The sequence below is a fragment of the Fukomys damarensis genome, unplaced genomic scaffold (assembly GCF_012274545.1).
Source record: "Fukomys damarensis isolate Sample0158 unplaced genomic scaffold, DMR_v1.0_HiC HiC_scaffold_15, whole genome shotgun sequence".
Lineage (NCBI taxonomy): Eukaryota > Metazoa > Chordata > Mammalia > Rodentia > Bathyergidae > Fukomys > Fukomys damarensis.
This window is the reverse complement of record NW_022900927.1, coordinates 19,056,847-19,076,479: the sequence shown is the minus strand read 5'-3', so window position 1 is coordinate 19,076,479 and position 19,633 is coordinate 19,056,847. Positions and strand designations below refer to the sequence as shown.

The 19,633-nt window shown below is 46.5% G+C and overlaps 1 protein-coding gene across 1 annotated transcript in view; it reads left to right on the top strand.

Moving 5' to 3' along the window:
* The first annotated feature begins 9,579 nt into the window (after nucleotides 1–9,579).
* The window catches only part of Krt77 (keratin 77), a 14,279-nt gene continuing 4,225 nt past the window's right edge, over nucleotides 9,580–19,633 (top strand). Inside the window, exons 1-9 of the mRNA XM_010609401.1 lie at nucleotides 9,580–10,140; nucleotides 13,706–13,920; nucleotides 15,085–15,145; nucleotides 15,613–15,708; nucleotides 16,608–16,772; nucleotides 18,109–18,234; nucleotides 18,355–18,575; nucleotides 19,022–19,056; nucleotides 19,495–19,631. Of these exons, the coding sequence (XP_010607703.1) occupies nucleotides 9,580–10,140; nucleotides 13,706–13,920; nucleotides 15,085–15,145; nucleotides 15,613–15,708; nucleotides 16,608–16,772; nucleotides 18,109–18,234; nucleotides 18,355–18,575; nucleotides 19,022–19,056; nucleotides 19,495–19,631 (1,617 nt within the window). The remainder of the gene's footprint in view (nucleotides 10,141–13,705; nucleotides 13,921–15,084; nucleotides 15,146–15,612; nucleotides 15,709–16,607; nucleotides 16,773–18,108; nucleotides 18,235–18,354; nucleotides 18,576–19,021; nucleotides 19,057–19,494; nucleotides 19,632–19,633) is intronic.

The window sequence follows — 19,633 nt, the reverse complement described above, 5'->3', positions numbered from 1 at the left end:
TATTAAAAGTGTAATATATATAATATAAACATATATATAATATAAAAAGTGTAATATATATATATATATATATGCCAGTGGCAAAGTTTTTTGTTGTCAGGTGTTCTGCATTGTACATAATTGTGCTATATTTTGTGTAAGGGGCAGCACAGTAGGTTTGCTTATATCAGCGTCACCTCTAACACAGGAATAATGGATCGAGCTAAAGCATTATGATGCGGCAACATCACCAGGTGTTAGGAGTTTTCTGCTCCATTGTGACTTCAGGATCCGCCACAACAGATGCGGGCTATGATGGGCTGAAATTTTCTTATGTGGCGTGGGTCTGTGACAGAACGCAGGTTTGGTGCAGGGATTGGGAGGCCCTGGCAAATTAGGAGCATGCAGGTAGAAGAAGCAGTAGGCGAAAGTACAAAGCGTAAATCCTTCCTTATAAAGTCTTGTCTTCACTAGCCTAAAAGACTGACAAAGATGTTAGATAAACAAAGAGGACACGCCTTGTGGTGATCACAGAAACTCCTAGCTGAGTAAACAAACAGCCAAGAGATAGCCAAATGCTCACTGGGCTAGAAAAACATAACAATGTCTATGGCTTCAGCAGGGACTGTTCCAACTCTGGAGTGAAAAGCTTCCTTCCCTGCAATAGTCTAATACGCAGAGAGTGGAGTGTGGGGACTGTCACTGCAATTGGATCTCAAAGGGGCCATCCCATCACCCTTCAAAGGCAAACCCATGGTGCAAATGCTTCCTGTTCTCCACACTTTTGCCAACACATATCTCTTATGTTTTTGATAGCAACCATCCTAACTGGGGTGAGGTGCTATCTTACTGTGGTTTTCATTTGCATTTCTCCAATGGTTCTCTGGTGCTGAGCTTCACGAATACTGTTGGCAATGTAAACAGGTATGGGACAGCCATCATGGAAAACAGTATGGGAATCCTTTAAAAAATAAAACCCAAAACACTGTGTGACCCAGCAGTCTTATTTCTGGGTATGCATTCAAAGGAAGTAAAAAATCAGTTTCTTGAATTCATTGCAGTCTTATCCATAATGGCTAAGATACAGATTCAACCTGCCTGTCCATTGCAAAGAAGTGGGAAAAGATAATGGGATATGTACATTGGGATATTAATCATCCACACCAAAAAAGGAAACCCTGCTCTTTGGACAACATGGATGGACCTAGAGTGCATTACATTAAGTAAAATGGACCAGACTCAGAATGAAAAAAATCTGTCTGATTTCACTTCTATGTGGAATTGAAAAAAAGTTCAATCCATAAATACCAAGAGAAAGGTGATTGCCAAGGAGCTAGGGGGTGGGAGAAATGGGGAGATGTTGGTCTAAGAGCACAAACTTTTAAAGTTTGTAAATAAACAATTTTTAAAAATTGTCTCTACTAGGGATTGAACCCAGGGCCTTCACACTGAGCTACATTTCCAGTCCCCAGTCCCCACTGCCCCTTTTATTTGGAGACTGAGACTCACTAAGTCACCAGTTATCCAGGCTGGACTTGAGTTTGTATTCCTCCTGCCTCTCCTTCCGGGAGTGTTAAGATTACAGGCATGTGCCACCACTTATAAGATAAACAAATTCTGGAAATAAGGAGAAGGAAGAAGAAAATAAGGGCCAGTGGGGCCACATACCCATTCTAGGCAGTGCATGCAGCTTGGGGAAAGGGGACTTTCATGTAATGATGCAAAGAATCTTTTGATTTGTTTTGAATTTATGAGGATATCACTACATTCCCTTAAAATAGATGATTAAGGAAAACCTTTTTGACATCTTTTACTAACTCTACAATAAGTCCTGGGCTGTGTTTTCCTGTCACAATGACTCTGTAATTTGTTACATGAAGCTGGATGGAAAACACAGTTTGGTCGATAGAAATGTACTTTGTGAGGCCAGCTTGGGCTACATAGTAAGTTCAAGGCCAGCCTGAACTACACAGTGAGTTCAAAAAATAAAAACAAACAAAGAAATGTGCTTATGTAGTAATGCAGTAATTGCTAAAATGGATGCTCTCTCGTTATTTGCCTGGCACTGTGTAAGAATTCCTCAAGAATGAACTGTGAGGTCAGCAGTGCTACTACCTGCACTTCACAAGGAGGGAACAGAAGAACAAAGATCAACGAACCCATGGGCAGTCATACAGCTGGTCAGGGTGGAGCCAGGTTCCAACACCAGCAGCAGTCCAATCCCCAAAACCTCCCTACATTCTCCCACATGGTGGAGAATAAAATAGCACAGTGACAAGCTCCCAGGCTTGGACTCATGCTGCCCAGGTATGATGCTGACCCAGTGCTCCAAGCTGTATGACCATGAGCAGGCAGGCTACTTGGCAGGCTGCTGGGCCACCTCAGAATCCCTTCCCCCAAGTTAATGCAGTTGTGCAGATCAAATGATGCCATCTGTTAACTCCTGACATGTTGCAAGAGCTCAAAAGGGGGTCTTTTATGTTTGTTTACATTTATAGCCAATGTTTAGTAACATGCCTCTTCTTTATGGGATGAGGTAATAATAAATTATTAGTTCCTCATGCTTGTATGCCATTCTGCTCTCTCCCACTGTGGGCAAGGTGAGATATGAGCTGGAAATTTACTACAGGTCTCATTTCCCTGCCCAGGGCTGTGGGATTCTGGTCCTCATGCTACTACCAACTAGCCTGCAACTTTGAGTCTGTCTGCTCTCCTTCTTAATCCATCATACAAAAGTGTCCTCCACTTAGCCCCATTCCTCCACTGGGACCTCATTGTTTTTCTTTGAATTTAACCCAAGTTTTATTTTCCTTTGGGTCAACACCTCCCGAGCTGCTCCAGGTGCCTGAGGGACAAGAGACAGTTATCACCTTTGTGAAAGGATGTATGAATAGGCACAGCTCCCAGAATGTTGAATGAAGAGACTTAATATGTTTGGAACAGTACTGTTCCTGGACTTTACCATGGGAATTTGCAGAGATGTTGTGAGGGCCTCTGGACAATGTCCAGGCCAAAAAGCACCTATTTTTTTTTTTTTAACCTATTCATTTTATAAGGAAGGAGACTGCCTGAGCCTCAGCTTCCAGGCTGGTCCTGGAGTTCCAATCAAAGGGCCATCAAAGGTGAGGTTCTGATTGGTTTGGGGGCCTGAGGAGGAGCTTGAGGCTTAGTTGGTGCCCCCAACATCCACCATAATCCAGAAATCAGGAGGACTCCCTACCATTACCTTTCCACCCCTTCATGCATGGCTTTGTAGGGACTGGAGGAGGAGCTCACATCTGTCCCTCTCTCCCAGGCTTCAAATGCAGAGGCTTCCTGGGACTTTTTTCTCCATACTCTTCGGGTGAAAGGGAGGGCACCCATGTGTAAGGAAAAGTTAAAACTTTAAGTTGGAAAGGCTTGGGTTAAGGCTTTCGGCTCTCTAAGGCGCGTAATCACTAGTTCACCTCTTCTTTCCCTGGATACCTGGCCAGTTCCCTGGGAAAAAACAGGGAGGATTTTGTTATAAGGACCAGATGTTCTTAACATCAAGATAAGGAATGTGATGCATTCCACCCCTCCCGGACCCCTGGCCAGGGCCCGGTTGGGACGTTACTGCAAGAACATTCACCTTTTTTGCGCCAAAAGTACAGGCAGTTTTACTGCCTTTGTCTAGAGAGCTATATAAACAGCCCACCCAGCCCAGACTGCTGCTGCTGTCTTACGCCCGGGATTGAGACCTGTAGCCGAAGGGATTGCTGAAGAGACCCGTGCTGTGTTGTGAGTGATGGACCTAATTCCTCCAACATTCCGGTGTTGTTGCCAGAGAGCCTAAGGGTAATTTCCCGGATAGAGTCCCTCTTGCTGTTAGAGGACTCTCCTCTTTCTTTGTCCTCTCCATTCTTACTTTTGTTTTCTGTATGCGCATATCCTTCAATAAACTTTCCCTTTTGTACTTATTTAAGGCTGGTGGACGTTCTTTTAGCGGATGGAGCCAAATTAATTAGGAGACGGTGCACGGCAAAGGGCAATAAATAAAATTTGTCCTGACACCATGCTCCAGTTCTAGCTGTACCACCAACCTTTTCTGTGACTTCAACAGAGTCTCTCTATCTGTACCTATTTCTTCCATGTAAAATAAAGGTACTGGGCTGATGCTCTTTACATGTCTGGCTCTGAAGTTCACAGAGGGAGAAGAGTACCCTGAGAGCATGGAAAGCCAGCTAGGAGATTCTGTGTAGTCCAGAAGACTGCTGTTCCCATTTGTGTTATATTAGTGCCTCTATTTTGCTTACTATAGGCCCCAAAGCTCCCACTGCAGGGCAAGAAAAAGACCCAATATCTATACCAGGACTGCAGCTCTTTCTCCCTCCTGGGTGGGGGCCAGCGAGTGAGATTCTTCCCCCTCCCTTTCTCTGTGCCTACCCTATACACCTCTGAGATAGCCACCTCCAGACCCTGGGAGCTGCAGGGTGAGGTGAGGAACAAATCTGTGGGAGCTGCCTCTGCTGGTCACACCGGCAGCTCCTCTAGAACCCTGTGATCCAGGCAGCTGATAAAGGCTTGAGGCCTCACCCCTCAACCCCCTGGCCCAGAACTCCGATTTCAGTATCTTCTAGTGGGGGGCACACTAGAGCCTTCAGATGACTGCTCATTACCTTTAAAGGAGAGCACTCCTTGGTACAGGCAGGGAGAGAGGGGAGGGGAGGAAGGGGCATATCCTGCTCTGAGGACCCCATCTTCTTGGTAATGCAAGTGGGTTCTAGAGGAGGGAGCCCTGGGTTCTAAGCTCTATCTCACAACTTTCCTCCGTGTGTGCTTAGACAAGTTACTATCTCCAAATTTCACTTTCTCCATCTACAAAGTGAGGGTAACAATAAAAAATATCTTCCTTATGATGGTATTTAGATTTAACAGAGCCACCCACAGCTCACAGAATGTACTCACGGAGAGGTTTAACTAGTTTTTTGATGACCTTTGCTATTATCTTGGTCTTTGAATAGAATCTCAAGAGAGCACTTTATTTGTCCTTTTGTTTTCTCCAGGCCAGTTGTCCCCAAACTTATCTACCTATTAAAACCACCTAAGCACCTTTGAAAAATCTCTAAGGACCAGACCACACTGTACCCCTGTTGAATCCCAGCATGTAGGGGGACCCGGGGACTTGTGGTTTTGAAACTGCCCAGGTGACTGCGATGTGTAGCAATTTTGAAACCACTGCTCTGTGCTGGCCTAGCAGTGGAGGGGTTGGTTCCCTCTGGGGTAGTTATTCTTCCTGATAAATTTATTCATCTTCTGCTGGTGACCTGAAGTTAAATAGCTTCCTTGGGACAAGTAAAACCTCTCAAGCTTACCTTTAAGTAATTTTTTTTCTTTTTCCAAGGGAATGGGAAATAGCTGTCACCCTCCACCAAAGGCTTGGTTAGTGGTGTTTGCTGGCAACCCTCTGCTCCACCTTTCCTTTCCTGAGGGTGACAACAGCCCACCAAGGGCCATTGAGCCTACAGGAGACAGACGGGGGGTATTGGATTGGATGCTAGCAGCTGGTCACAGCCAAGAGCCACGTAGGTTTTCCAGATTTTGCTATCTGGGGCTTCTCTTTTTTATTTCATCCTGATGTAATACACACTCATATGTAGCATGAGGGCGAACACAACCTGGATGAGTGCTGAGCAGATTCCTCTCCAGGGCTTTGCTGGTACCTGCTGTGACCCACAAGCTCCGCTCTGCTACTTTTCCCTCCCTCCCTCGAGGAGGTCGGCCTCCTCTTTACGGCTGCCCCCTCCGCCTCCTCACTGTGTCCATTTCCCGCTCTAGGCACGCACACAAAGAATTCCCCTGGTACTTCGCCAGTCCCCATTTCCTGCATCCTCCATCTGCAAATGTAGGATAGTAATAAGAACACCTTCCTTAGATGCTGGTATTTAGATGGAATGAGACCGTCCACTGCCCACTGAAAGTACTCATGAGATTGCAGAGTACCCTCCCACTCAACTGCCGCACATTTTTCAAGGCAGCCCGGGCTAGGCTCTTGTTCCTGCCATACCTTGTTTAGGTGCTTCTCTCTAAAAACTCATAGCACTCACAAGTCTCAATGCTGTAACCATTGCTGTTGAGACCAGAAGTCATTTTAATATTTATTGTGCCTTAAGGTGCTTTAAGCATCAGACAAGCAGAGTTCGAAAAGCTCAGTCATTACCTTGGTCAAAAAACTAGCAAATGGCACAGCTGGCATTCGAGTCCAGGACGGCTTGAGGTGGGGTCCAAGCTCTTGTTCTCCCCATGGCATCTGTGTGCTGGCCTTCACTTTAACTGAGTGAGGCAGTCCCTATTGTGGCTCACTCTGCCTAGCACTTGGTAGGCACCTGTGAGAGTGAAAAGGGGCGCTTGAGCTGTGGTGTTTGGTCCCCAAATCTAGGAGATTCTAATTCCTTAGCTGACAGGAGAGATGGACGCAATTTGGGTTAATGATGCCTATTTTTCATGATTGGGGTTGCAAGTGAGGGGTCCTGGGAAGCACTGGAGCCCATAGGGAGGAGGACTCATAGGTCTAGACTCCCTGGTCCTCAGGGAAGGTGCTCCCCACTCGGATTGCTCCTTGGAGTGAACGAAGTGCTCATCCATTTGGAGCGCTTACTGCTTATTAGAGTCACTCGTAGAGCTGGCATTATTATTATTATCTTTGTTTTACAGGCCAGGAAACTGAGGCCCAAGGATTTAAATGCCTAAGTTTTGGGGAAAGATAGGCTTTAAAGTGCTCCACCCAAGGATTTTTTTACCAGACCACGCTTGCCTCCTATCTAGGACCTATGACCCTTCTCTGTTTGACTCTGCATTGACTTCCCTGCTGATCTCTGCCTCTTCTTTGGCTTTGTTCTCTCTGCCTCTTCTGTCCCTACCTGACTTAGGATTCTCACCTTCAGGGAGCTTTCCCACACTAACCCATCCCGAGCTCCACTGCCCTTTCTTTCCTCTGGCTCCACTGGTTTTCTTCTTATCACATCCCCAGCTTCATTCATTTACCAAGCAGCCTCAAAGGTATTAGGGTTAGGAGCAGGGGTCAGTCACCCAAAGGTGCCCAGGGCTAGGGTGACCAACTCTTCTGACTTGCCCAGGACTGTTGTCACAGCATCGAGAATCCTAGGCAAGTTGGATAGTTGTTACCCCATCAGGATCTGTGAGCAGCTACATTTACACTTGCTGAAGGTATTATGTACATCCTATTAGTTTTATACTTCATGGCCTTGACTTTTTGAGAAACAGACACCACAATTCCTTTAGTAGCTGAGGTTGTAGGGTAGGTGCTTGCCTGAGATTGCACAGCCTCAGAGGAACAGGGCTGGGAGCTGAAACCAGCTCCTCTGTCTGTGCATTCCGCACTCATTCTCTCTTCTAGCCCACAGTATCTCCTAAAGATGACCCAGTAAGCAGAGGACAGAGGACGGTGATGAGGAGGTATGGAACTTGAAGCTGCCCTCAGAGCCTCTCCCAGCTGTAGGCTGCTTCTCCTCCCTGCTGCTCTGCCGCCTCTCTTCTTCCTACCACTCACTCTTTCTCACCTCAGTTGGCATTTCTGCCCCAACTTTTGGAGGCACCTATGATTTCTGCCTCAGCTTCTGTAAAAATCCACCTCACCCCACAAAGAATGGCTGCTATCGAGAAATCAAACAACAAATGTTGGCTGGGTTGTGGGGAGAAAGGAACCCTTCTCCATTGTTGGTGGGAGTGCAGACTGGTGCAACCACTGTGGAAATCAATATGGAGATACCTCAAAGAGCTTGGAGTAGAGGTTCCATTTGACCCAGCCACCCCTCTGCTGGGTATCTTTCCAAAAGAATTGAAAGAATCATATCACAGAGATATATTAGCACCTATGTTTATAGTGGTGCAGTTTGTAATAGCTAAAACTTGGAAATAGCCCAATTGCCCAACAGTTAGAAACCGGATAAAGAAGATGTGGTTTTTCTATATAATGGAATATTACTCAGCCATAAAGAATGAGAAATTAGATTCATTCGTAGGAAAATGGATACATATTGAGGATATATGCATAAGTGAAATAAATAAGTCACACATGTGTAAATACCAAATAGTTTCTCTGGTGTGAATAAACTCTAATAGTACATAAGATCCTAATGATATAGTGGACAATGTGAAATAGGAAGAAAGGGGCTAAAGGTGTAGGGAAAGTGGGAAGGGTAGGGGAAAGCTAATAAGGGAAAAGAAAAAATATGCAAAAATGAAAAAATGGAAATGAAGTATTTGTAAAGGGGGAGGGAGGAGGGGTGAAGGGAGGGCAGGGACAAGGGGAAAAATGAGAACCAAGACCTGTCATGTAAAGGTACAAGATCCCGATAATGAATGCAACTGTACTGTATACCTAAAAGGTACCAATAAACTCAATGAGGAAAAAATTATTTATTTACTGCATAAATGCAGGGTGGGGGAAAGGACATTTTAAATTCTGGGAAAAAAAATCTCTGACAATCTATAACAGATCTACCCACTTTTTATGCTACTTTTTGAGCCTGTCTTATCCACACTGTTAATTTTTGTAAGTTCACAACACACACCCTATTGTGTATTCTGATCCTTTCTTTTTTTTTTTTTGGTGGTACTAGGAATCGAACTTGGGACCTACTGCTTGTGAAGCAGGCAGCAGAACCACTGAGCTAAATTCCCGGCCCATCTGATCCTTTCATTTAACATTTATGTAACTGTTTTCCAATTCTGTTTTATCCAAGTGGGCAAACCTTCACTTAGCCATTTATCCTGAGGATAGGTATTTTCTCCTTTCAAATTTAACAAGATTATTATTACATTCTGGTCAAAAAGCAAAGAAAACAAACATACATTTCTGTTGGCTGACACCAATAAACACAAAATGAGCTCTGCCTGAGGCCTGTTGTCTGGGACAGTGGTTCTCAGAATGTGAGAATAAGCTATTGCTGGTCCATGGGTACTTTATTATTGGTTCCTATTAAGTACAGAATTGAAGAGTGACCATTTAGGAATTTATTGTTATTTCCAACAATAGAACCATTTATGGTTGCTGAATCTAAAAATAAAAGAAAAATTACGTGTTTTGTATGTCTTTGGTCCTTAAATCTTCTTTAAAGGGTAATTCATTTTATTTTACAAAAACATTGTCTATAACAGATTGGAAATGACAAAACAGAAGTAGAAACCCCCTAGCTGTGCACTAGATCTCTAAGGCACACCCCAAACAAACAATTAAATAGTGGAGTCTCTTAGGAAGACATCAACTAATAATTTGGGGACAAACTGTATAGGAGTTTACAGTAACTAGATCCTGAGAGATTATTGTACTCTGATCTCTCAGTGGCAAGAGATAAGTGATAAATGATCAAGTTGGGGAAGTTTGTCTGCGATGTAACTTCTGCAACACATAGGTGTGAGGGTTTAAACAGATGTCACTGGCTGACAGCTAAACATTAATACTCCCCTCCCAGGGTTCTGAAGGGGCCCAGCCCAGTTGATGTGTATATATAGGGACTGAACCAGGTCTCTCCTGAGAGTCATAGCTCCTTCCCTCCCTGATCTCTGCCTTCTTCCAGCTGTGGTCTTGCTCTGTCTGTGCCCCTGGTTGCTCCAGCAACCATGAGCCGCCAATTTAGTTCTCAATCTGCATTCAGCTCGAGGAGCAGGCGGGCCTATAGCAACAGGTCTTCCTCAGGCTTTGGTGGTAGGAATCGGGCTGTGGGGTCTGTGAGTCAGGCCTGGGGGAGGTATGGTGCTGGTGGATGTGGGGGCCATGGAAGAGGGTTTGGCTCTAGGAGCCTCTTCAACCTAGGTGGCAGTAAAAGCATCTCCATGGCCCTGGGAGGGAGAAGGGCTAGCGGTTTCCAACAGGGTAGGGGAGCAGGAGGAGGATTTGGAGGGGGCAGAAGCTTTGGCGGTGGTGGCCTTGGCGGTGGTGCCTTTGCAGGTGCTGGCTTTAGAGGAGGTGGTTTAGGGGGTGCAGGATTTGGGGCTAGCAATTTTGGGCCTGGGGGCTTTGGTCCTTCATATCCTCCGGGGGGCATCCGTGAGGTAACCATTAACCAGAGCCTCCTAGAGCCACTTCACCTGGAGGTGGACCCAGAAATTCAGAGGATCAAGATCCAGGAGCGGGAACAGATTAAGGTTCTTAACAACAAGTTTGCCTCCTTCATTGATAAGGTGAGTACTTTAAGGGCAGACAGAGTCATTGATCACAAAACTTCTCACCCCATTGTGTTATTTCAGTTTGATGATGACAGTCACTTCCAAATATGTATGCCCTGAGACCTTAGGAAGATTTTTAGGCTACTTGGGGGAATTTTCTTTCTATCTTTCTCTTTTTGCAGGAAAGCAGATAAAGGGTGTGAAAATACTCAGCAGATACACTGTGCAGTAAGCTAATTCTCATTCATCAGTATTCAATTTTCATCTACCCATGCATCTGTTCATTGATCTACTCAGCCACATACCCATCCACCTATCCATTTACCTACACATCCTTCTCTTCCGCCTTACACACACACATACACACACACACACACCCCATCCATACACTCCCATCAACATGTGTCTGCCCATCCATCCATCCATACACCCATCATCCATTCCTCCCTCGAGCTGTCCACCCATCCACACATATCCATCCATCCATCCACTTGTCCACATAATCCATTCATTATCCACCTACCCACACAATGCATTTATCCATCTACCCATTAACCCATCCATCCATCTTTCTACCTACACAATTGCACACATCCATTTGTACATAAACACACAACCGACCTCCATCCATCCATTCACCTATACACCCATAAATTCACCTACTCATCTATCTACCTATTCAGTCCACAAATACTTACTTAGCATTTATTATACGCCATCTATTATGTGCTAGGCACTATAAGGGTGACAGGATATAAGGAGTCCCACATTTAAAAGCAAGTGAATCAACACAAAAGTGTGTGTGAAGTGTGTTAATAAGGGTAGGACTCAGTGGGCCAGAGAAGTTCAAAGGAGGGCACTATAAGGTCTGCCTGCTGGATTCTGAGAGAGCTTCTCTGAGGTTCTGTTTCTGACCTGAGGCTTGAAGGTAGGAGAGGAGTCAGACAGCTTTGCAGGGAAGAGAGCACTTCCTGGAAGAAGGACCAGGAGATATGAAAGTGAAACATCTTTTGGGAATTTCAGAAGATTAATATTCCTGGGGAAAATGGCATAATAGAAGGAAGAAGGGAGAAGTAGAGATGAAGCTCTGGAGGCAGGCAGGAAAGCAGCCTGGAAAGCCATGCAAGGCCTAGGAGACTGGGGTATTGCTGGGAGCTAAAGTCAGTAACATATGACGCACCATTTTGAGTTCCTTGTAGCTTTTCCAGGGCCAAGAAAAGGATAAATGGAGCTGTGGAGGTTCTTCTCCCTATTTCCTGGCTAAACCTTAGCTTTGGTTCAGGTCCAAATGTCCAGGCAGAGGCTGGCAGAACAGCTATGGTAAAGACCTTCTTCTATGCCTGCCTTTCACTCAGAGATGGAGGCACAGTGGCCGCTGCCTGGTATCAGCAAAAAATACTGGGTACAGGACAGAGTATGCAAGCAAGAGGAGGAGGGGTATAGAGGAAAGTATTGGAGCCCAGAGGGAACCAAAAAGGAGTTCAGCAAAGCATAGTGCTTCTGGCTACTTCTGGTCACCCTGGATTGGAAATTCGGCTCAATATAACATTTCAGGCACAGGCACAGACTGAGAGGGTTTGACCAGAATAAGAAAGAAGGTGAAGGTACAGGTAAAGGTGAAGGAGATACCACCAAGAGGTCAAGGCTGGGGCATGGAGGAGCAGGGAGAAAGTGATTGAGGTCAGTGAGGTGACCACAGGTTTCGGTACTGATCTGAGACTCTCATTGGATTATGGTTCCTGTCATTCTCAGAGCATCTGTCCACTTTTACAGCGTAGGGCTACAGGTAGAGGCCAAGGTACAAGAGACTTCAGCTTCCTGACCTTCTCTAAGGGCAGGGTCTGTGGTGACCAAGAGGAGAGATTCATCAACCAAGAGGGCTCTGTCCTGGAAAGAAAAGTTACAGGGATTCTGACCCTGGTGTCTGAACTGGTCTTCTGTATTTCCCCTTACCCACTTACAGCCTTTTCCTAGTGGTAGAGCAGAGCCCATAGCTCCCCCTTTAAATCCTCCTCTGGCTTCTTGTGTCATTTGGCATTAAAGCCAGGCTCCTACAAGGTCCCCTATGATCTGGCCTCCACCACACAGATGCTGTCCCCAGATTCTTTCTTTGGTCCCCACAGTGCTACTTCCACTAATCACAGGCCTCTGAATGAGTACTGAATAAATTTTTCTGGGCGTGCCACCACACAGGACAAATAGACAATGGCAGGAGCTCCTCCCAGGTGTGTTACAGGCTGTGTTGACAAGCTTGTGAGAGGTTGCTGACTGCCCAAACTGTGGCTTTGCTAAAGGCAGCAAAAATGAGCCATGGGAAATAAAGCTCTCCTGCAGAACAAGTCATGGGGAAATAATGCTCTCCACGAACACTGTCCAGCTTAGAGCCATGATCCAAAGGGGGTTACCAAGGGCTGACCTTTGGATGGGTAGGCACAGGGGCTGGGGTTCTGGGTGCTCTCCTTAGTGCCACACTGTAAGGCATGTCTGCAGGGCTCTGCTCTGATGGCACAAAGCAGTGGGTTTGCTTCTTTGCACAGCCCCTGGAGGAGGGAGCTAGATTTTGGAGGGATGTGTAAGTGTGAGGGGTGAGTGTGTATGTGTATGTATGTGTGAATGTGTGTATAGACACACACCAGTACCTGAGAAGGAGGCAGAACTACCATCTCTCTCAGCACAGGTGAGAAGAGGCTCTATTTTTCCATTTGTGAGCAGCTGGCAGAGGTAAAGTAAAAGCTGGTTGTTATTATGTAAAGTACCAAGGCCATGTACTTGGTCTGCACAGCCAGCCACCTCTCTGGCCCCTGTATCTCACCTTTGTATCCAGTTTTTGGGAAAGAGGCAGTGCAAATTCAGGGTGGTACTCACTCTCCATTTCCTGAGCTATTAAGGAAAGAGCAACTTGAGTGTTTCCCAAATACCTGCTGACCCACCCCCAAATTTACTTGAATATATTACACAATTAAAAACAGAGAGATCATTAAAATAACCCTGTCTGGACAATATACACACTATATATACACTATATACACATTATAGGTTACTTTCCTGAAACACACTGGCAGTCAGGCTATAGGGTGCATGCAGGGAAGCTTGCTTGGGAGTTAGTTTTAATATTCCAAACCCAATTACAGCTCCTCTCTCCTTATTTCCTCCTGTCCTCAGTCAGTTAATGCATAACAACCACAAAGAGAAAGGAACTTCGGCTTTTTATTGTTTTCCTGGTTCAGAAACACCATTTCCTTCAGTTAGCATAGGTAAAAGGACCGCAGAGGTGATGATTCTATGATGCAAATATTTGGAGCTGAATGAATCATAGCTCTCATTGGAGGTGATGTATCTTCAAAACCAAAGTGAGCTCAGTGTTAACTTTAGGCAAGTTGACCTGTAGCCATTGGTCACCATCGAAAACCACATAGCTTTCTGTTGTTCTGGTCCCAGGGAAGGAGAAGCTCTCTGATCCCTAGAGGGCTCATCCTGATTCTTTGGGGTCTGGGTCTGCAACAGGGCTGCTGATTCCTTTTCTTGTGGGGGAGTTGCTCTGACCCACACTCTGGAGGTGGCCTGGGGTCCTTGCTCTTAGGTGCGATTCCTGGAGCAGCAGAACCAGGTGCTACAAACAAAATGGGAGCTGCTGCAGCAGGTGGACACCACAACACAGAACAGCAACCTGGAAAGCTTCTTTGAGAGCTACATCAGCGGGCTGCAGAAGAAGGTGGATTTTCTTAATAATGAGCAGATGCGCAAAAACTCAGAGATCAGGAGCATGCAGGATACTGTGGAGGACTACAAGAGCAAGTGAGGCCCCTGGTAGGGTAAAGGGGTTGGGAAGCAGCACAGCAGGAAATGGGTTCATAAGGGGCAAGACAGTGTTCATTGTAAGAGGTGGGGCTGGGGTCATTAGGTGCAGTTATGTGGGCTGTGCACTGGACAGTGCAGGGGGCACCATTGTATACATGGCAGCCCTGGCAGGGTGGGAGCTGAGCTGTCAGTTGTACTGAGTGGGAAGGGGCAGGGGAGCTTTTCTGGATGTCAGAGCTAAATAGGCTGTGCCACTTATTAGCTGTTGATGAGTTCTTTTATGTCTTCGGTTCTCACATTAAAGTGGGGATAATAACTTTCTTGTTGGATTATTGTGACAGATAGGTCTATGGTTCTCAAACCTTGGCGTGCATCAGCTTGCTGAAATCAGATCGCTGAGCTCCACTCCTAGAGTTTCTGCTTTAGTAGGTCTGGGATGGGGCCAGAGCATTTGCATTTTTAACATGTTACCAAGTGGTGCTGATGCTGGTGGATTGGGGACAACACTTTGAGCATGGCTGATTTAGATGAAATTATGTTTAATAAATTATTTGTACAGTGCCCACACACACCAACACTCAATAAATGCTAGCTATTATTAATAATAATGGTTACAAGGGTTGTCAAACTCAAGATCAGCTGTTCCTGAGCAATTGTGTAGGTGGCAGAGTTGTTTTTCCCTGTCTTCTCCTCCCTGATATACTTATTGTGTTGTGCCAGGGAGAGCCAAGGTGTGTGTCAGAAGAGGAAAACCAAACTCACACTTTAGGTTCTGGGTGGTAGAATTGTAGGTGCAAATTTTTCTCTTAAATAATTTAGTAAAGGTGGTAATTACTTTATGTTTTTAATGGAGAAAATGAGTTTGACATATTTACAAAGGTAAAACATTAGAATAAAAATGGACATTTTGGGGGCTGTGTGTCTCTGGCTTTTTAAAGTTGGGTCCTCATCTGCTCTATTGGCTTGGGGAACCAAGATCTGGCTCCAGAGCTCAGCAGTGAGAGTGCCAGGCCCTGGCAGGGGCCAGTGAGTGCTGTGAGCAGGGCCCTCTGAGTCCAGGACAGCAAAAGTTTGGGGAAACCTGAGCTTTTGGAGGTGAGCAGGCAACTCAGGGAGCCAAGGTCAGCCCTGCAGCATGTCTGTGCTCCCTGATTCCCCTAGGTATGAGGAAGAAATCAACAAGAGGACCAGCGCAGAAAACGACTTTGTGGTTCTGAAGAAGGTGAGGGAAAGGGAAGTCGCAAGGAGGGCTGTGGACACAAGAGACGGGGCGGAGTGAGACACCCCTGTGGGATGTTTAATGACATGGGCAGAGTGATTTCTGGGGCCATCTTAGGAAATCTGAAATGGATGTCGCTATGATGTCCAGGAACCATCCTGTTCACATCTCTCCAGGCTTCTGAAAGTGACGTTAAAGTAACTGATGCTTTTGAGTGTCAGTTCTGTGTGTCCTTGGGACTGGGAAGGCACCCAGGGTCTCTGTGTGCATGTGGCGGGCAGAGGTATGGAGGTCTGTATCATGCCTCTTTCTGGCCAGATTAGTCAAGGTTTGCAGGTCTTTGATTTGAGTGTTGGCATTTTTCGGCCAGGAAATAAATCGAGAGGCTTTGTCACTTGCCTAGGCCAGAAAGCTAGTGTGGCAGGAAATTCCTGGGTGACAGTGTCAAACCATCTCTGCTTGCTCTTCAGGATGTGGATGCTGCTTATGTGAGCAAAACGGATCTGGAATCTAAAGTAGACACATTGCTTGGAGAGGTCAATTTCCTGAAGTATTTATTTCAAATGGTGAGTTCAGCTCTTATGAGAGACCCCTTTCTTTTCTCACAAGAGGTATGGATGAAAGAGGGAGGCCTGGAACCTAACGCTTCCCTCTAGAGGCTCATCTTTCCAGCCCCCCGGCTCTGAATCTGGGGTCAGCCATCCTCTCAACCCCCAATTCTCTGAGTTCCTGGGTGGGGCAGTGCAGATGGGGTCAGTGAGAATCCAAAGACAGGAGGAGATGAAGTTGTCTCTGTTTCATGGCATCCAGTTTGTCTGGAAAATTAACACAATCGCAGAAAAACCAACCGGAAACCTTCCAGCACATGTACTCTGGTGGGGAGCTGATGTTAGAGAACTCTGCAGGAGATGACAATGTGGATCTTAGAGCGGGTGAAGACAGACTGCAGGGGCACAGTATGCTCTTGCCCTGATCCTCCTGTCACCTGTGTCTGATGGGGTACATGCTCTATGCTGTGGTAGGAGTTCTACCTGTGGGATGAGTATCTCCTTTCTACATCAGAGGATGCTGAGTCAGTGTGAGATTCAATTACTTGCTAAGTCATCCAGCTAGTCAAGTGAGTGGCCCCCCAGCTGGAGTCCTTACTGTTGCTTCAGAGCTTTTGTGGTTTCGAGGAGCTAGTATGCTTGTTGGGGGTCTCAGCTCATGGCAGCCAGGTGAGAATAAGGCCAGTATGGAGGGTGCAGGACAGACATGATGGGGAGGCTCTTTCCTTCTCCCTGTTGGCTAAGTCTGGGCTCCATTACCTTTACCTGAGGTAGTTAGGACTCTCCCATTCCCTCTTACACACAGTTTAGAGACTTTCTCCCAAGACTCCCCCTGGCCCAGGCTTCTGGCTTCCCCAGAGAAACTGAGGACTCTAGGAGAGGAGTGAAAGGAATCCACTGGGCTCCATGTATCACAGGAGCTGTCCCAGATGCAGACCCACATCAGCGACACCAATGTCATCCTGTCCATGGACAATAACCGTACCCTGGACCTGGACAGCATCATCGAAGCGGTGCAGGCTGAGTACGAGCTGATCGTACAGAGGAGTAAGGACGAGGCTGAGATGTTGTACCAGACCAAGGTGAGCCAGGCCTCCCAGCCTTGTACCCCCAAATAAACAGATACTTCCAGGGATTGGTATCATCCTTTGAATTCTACAATACAACATGTTATAGAAACTTTAGAAATTATGGGTAAAGATCAGCCCCGGTTTTGCCTTTTCTTGGTAGCTAACATTTATGGAGAACTCATAAGGTGCCAGGTATCACACACATACTTAATATATTTTTTCATTTAATCTTTACAACAATCCCAACAGGTAAGGATTTTGTTATCCCCATTTTATAAATAATAGAGTGTGAGATTCCCTATACCTTGTATTAAGCAAGTGGCATCAGAACCTTATTAAACTTGGTTGGGCTATCTATAAACCCTTGCTCTTATCCACTAGAATGCTTTTAAAAGTTTCATAATCTTATCCATCAAAATATAATTTTGTACTTTTCACTTTTCTGTTTTACTTACCACTTATGAATACCTTATTGTGATGCTGAATATTCTACAACATTTAGTGCAACATATTCCATTATGAGACTACACTTTCACATATTCGATACATATACATAGTTAAGTCCTTGGGCATTTGGTTATTTTTTTCTTTTTTTATTATAAACTGACCTGGGCCCTTTTGGATGATGAAGGCTATAGTTGAAGAGATAAGCATGACAGCCAAGTCACCAAATTCTGAACAGCTGGCACTGAGCGATAGATATGCTCTGTGAATTACTTATGACCAATTCCAAGCCTGGCCAATCTTGGTCTGTACCACCATTCTGCAGACAGATGTTCTGGGATGGAGTGGATTTTGGTATTGGACTGGGGAGGAAGATGGTGGAAACATCAGAAAGCTGATTCTCTTGAATCAACTCTCCCTTTACCATGCCTTGTGGGACAGAGATAGAAATAGGAGAGTAGGGGAGGAGGGAGAGAGGCAGAGAAATGTGCACAAACACAGAGTGGGCTGAGGGTGTCTGGGGCAGTCCTGCACCCAGGACAAGGCGTATTAGCAGATAGGAAGGATAGGAAGGAATGTGGCAGCATGGAAAAAGTGAGAGGTCCCAGTGTGGACAAAGACCAGGCTTATGTGTAAAACAATGAGATAAAAAGAACATCAAGAAGTAGGTTTGTTTGCTGGCTGGGATATGAGCCTGCCTGAGTGGTGAGGAATGAGGGAGTCTTGGTATAGAGGGGTGTGTGTGTGTGTGTGTGTGTGCGCAGCTCAAGTGAAAGAGGTTTGGTATAGATGTATGTGGACTAACTCTGGAACTTCCTCGAGGAGAACAGCTCAGACACATCCCTTCCTGGAGGAGTTCACAGTGGGTGACCAGTGCTGACCACAATGTGCCTTTGACCCTTAGTACCAGGAACTCCAGATCTCAGCAGGGAGACAGGGAGACGACCTGAAAAATACCAAGATGGAGATTGCAGAGCTCAACCGCAACATCCAGAGGCTGCAGGCAGAGATTGGCAGCGTCAAGAAGCAGGTGGGATGAGTACTCAGGGTGGCTGACCAGACATGCTGCCTGCTTCCTGCCACGCCCTGTCAGATCAGGCCCCCAAACTCAGCACCTATGTATGTGGTTCTCCAACTCCCTCTGGTGTAGATCGAACAGATGCACTCTGCTATTTCGGATGCAGAGGAGAGAGGACAGCAGGCCCTCGAGGATGCAAAACAGAAGCTGCAGGACATGGATGAAGCCCTGCAGCAGTCCAAGGAGAGCCTGGCCCGGCTGCTGCGTGACTACCAGGCAATGCTGGGGGCCAAGCTGTCCCTGGACGTGGAGATTGCTACCTACCGCAAGCTGCTGGAGTGTGAGGAGAGCAGGTGGGTGTGGCAGCTGTGTTTCTCCAACTAAAGCTGAGGATGCAGCCGTAGAGCAGTGGGATTGTGTGGAAAGAAGACAATCTTCTCTATTTTTCTGGGAAGATTGGTAATCTAGGGTGGGCAGAGATATTTGCTTTAGAAGCAGAAGATGTGTGAGTTGGAAGGAGAGAAGTCACTGTGACCATTATCCAGCCCCCAAGAGCCATGTGTCCATAGCCCAAGCCAAGCCATCGCAGCTGGGAGGCAGCCTCCATGGTGAAAAGCTTCATGACAAGGCTGAAACTCCTGCTAGCCCCACTGGCCCCTGACCACCGCCCTATGCACACATATGTCCCCAAGGCTTGGGGACAGCTGTTTCTTCACACGGACGTCTCTGCTCCTGGTGTCTTCAGCCAAGGCCTTCAGGTCCCATTGGTCTGGCTGATGTGTGTGTTTTGGTTTTGCAGGATGTCGGGAGAGATGCAGAACCAAGTTAGCATCTGTAAGTAGCAGGGTCCAGGGACAGCAGTGGCTGATGCTGGGTGGAGGGCAGGGCTGAGGAAGGTTACCAGGTGGCCAGCAGGGACTGGCATGTGGCATTTTAGCTTCCAATCCTGTACAGAGAACACCAAAACATCACTGCAGAGTGGAAGAATTAGTTGAAATAAGTGGTTACGATTTCGGGTCTGCTTATCTTAATTTTGATGCTTAATGAGCAGCAGCTAGACGTCTTTAGGATATATATTCAATAAACGGTGAGAATGTGTTACTCAGATGTGGAGGAGTGCTTTTTAGGTGGGAGGACTTTTGACTGCCAGGATATGTCTGCATGTTGGTGCCACCAAGGATCAAGGATGTAGGAGGATGCAGGTGCCAGGGTGGGTAAGGCTGGGTTCTCCTGTCGAGTCCCTCTGACCATCTGCGCTATCCTCTCCTTCAGCGGTGGAGAGCAACCAGGTGACCCTGAGCGGTGGCGCTGCAGGAGGCTCCGGAGGTTACGGAGGCGGCGGCGGCTACAGCGGGGGAGGGGGGAATTTCGGAGGTGGCGGCTCCCGTGGGGGCAGCGGCGGTGGCTACGC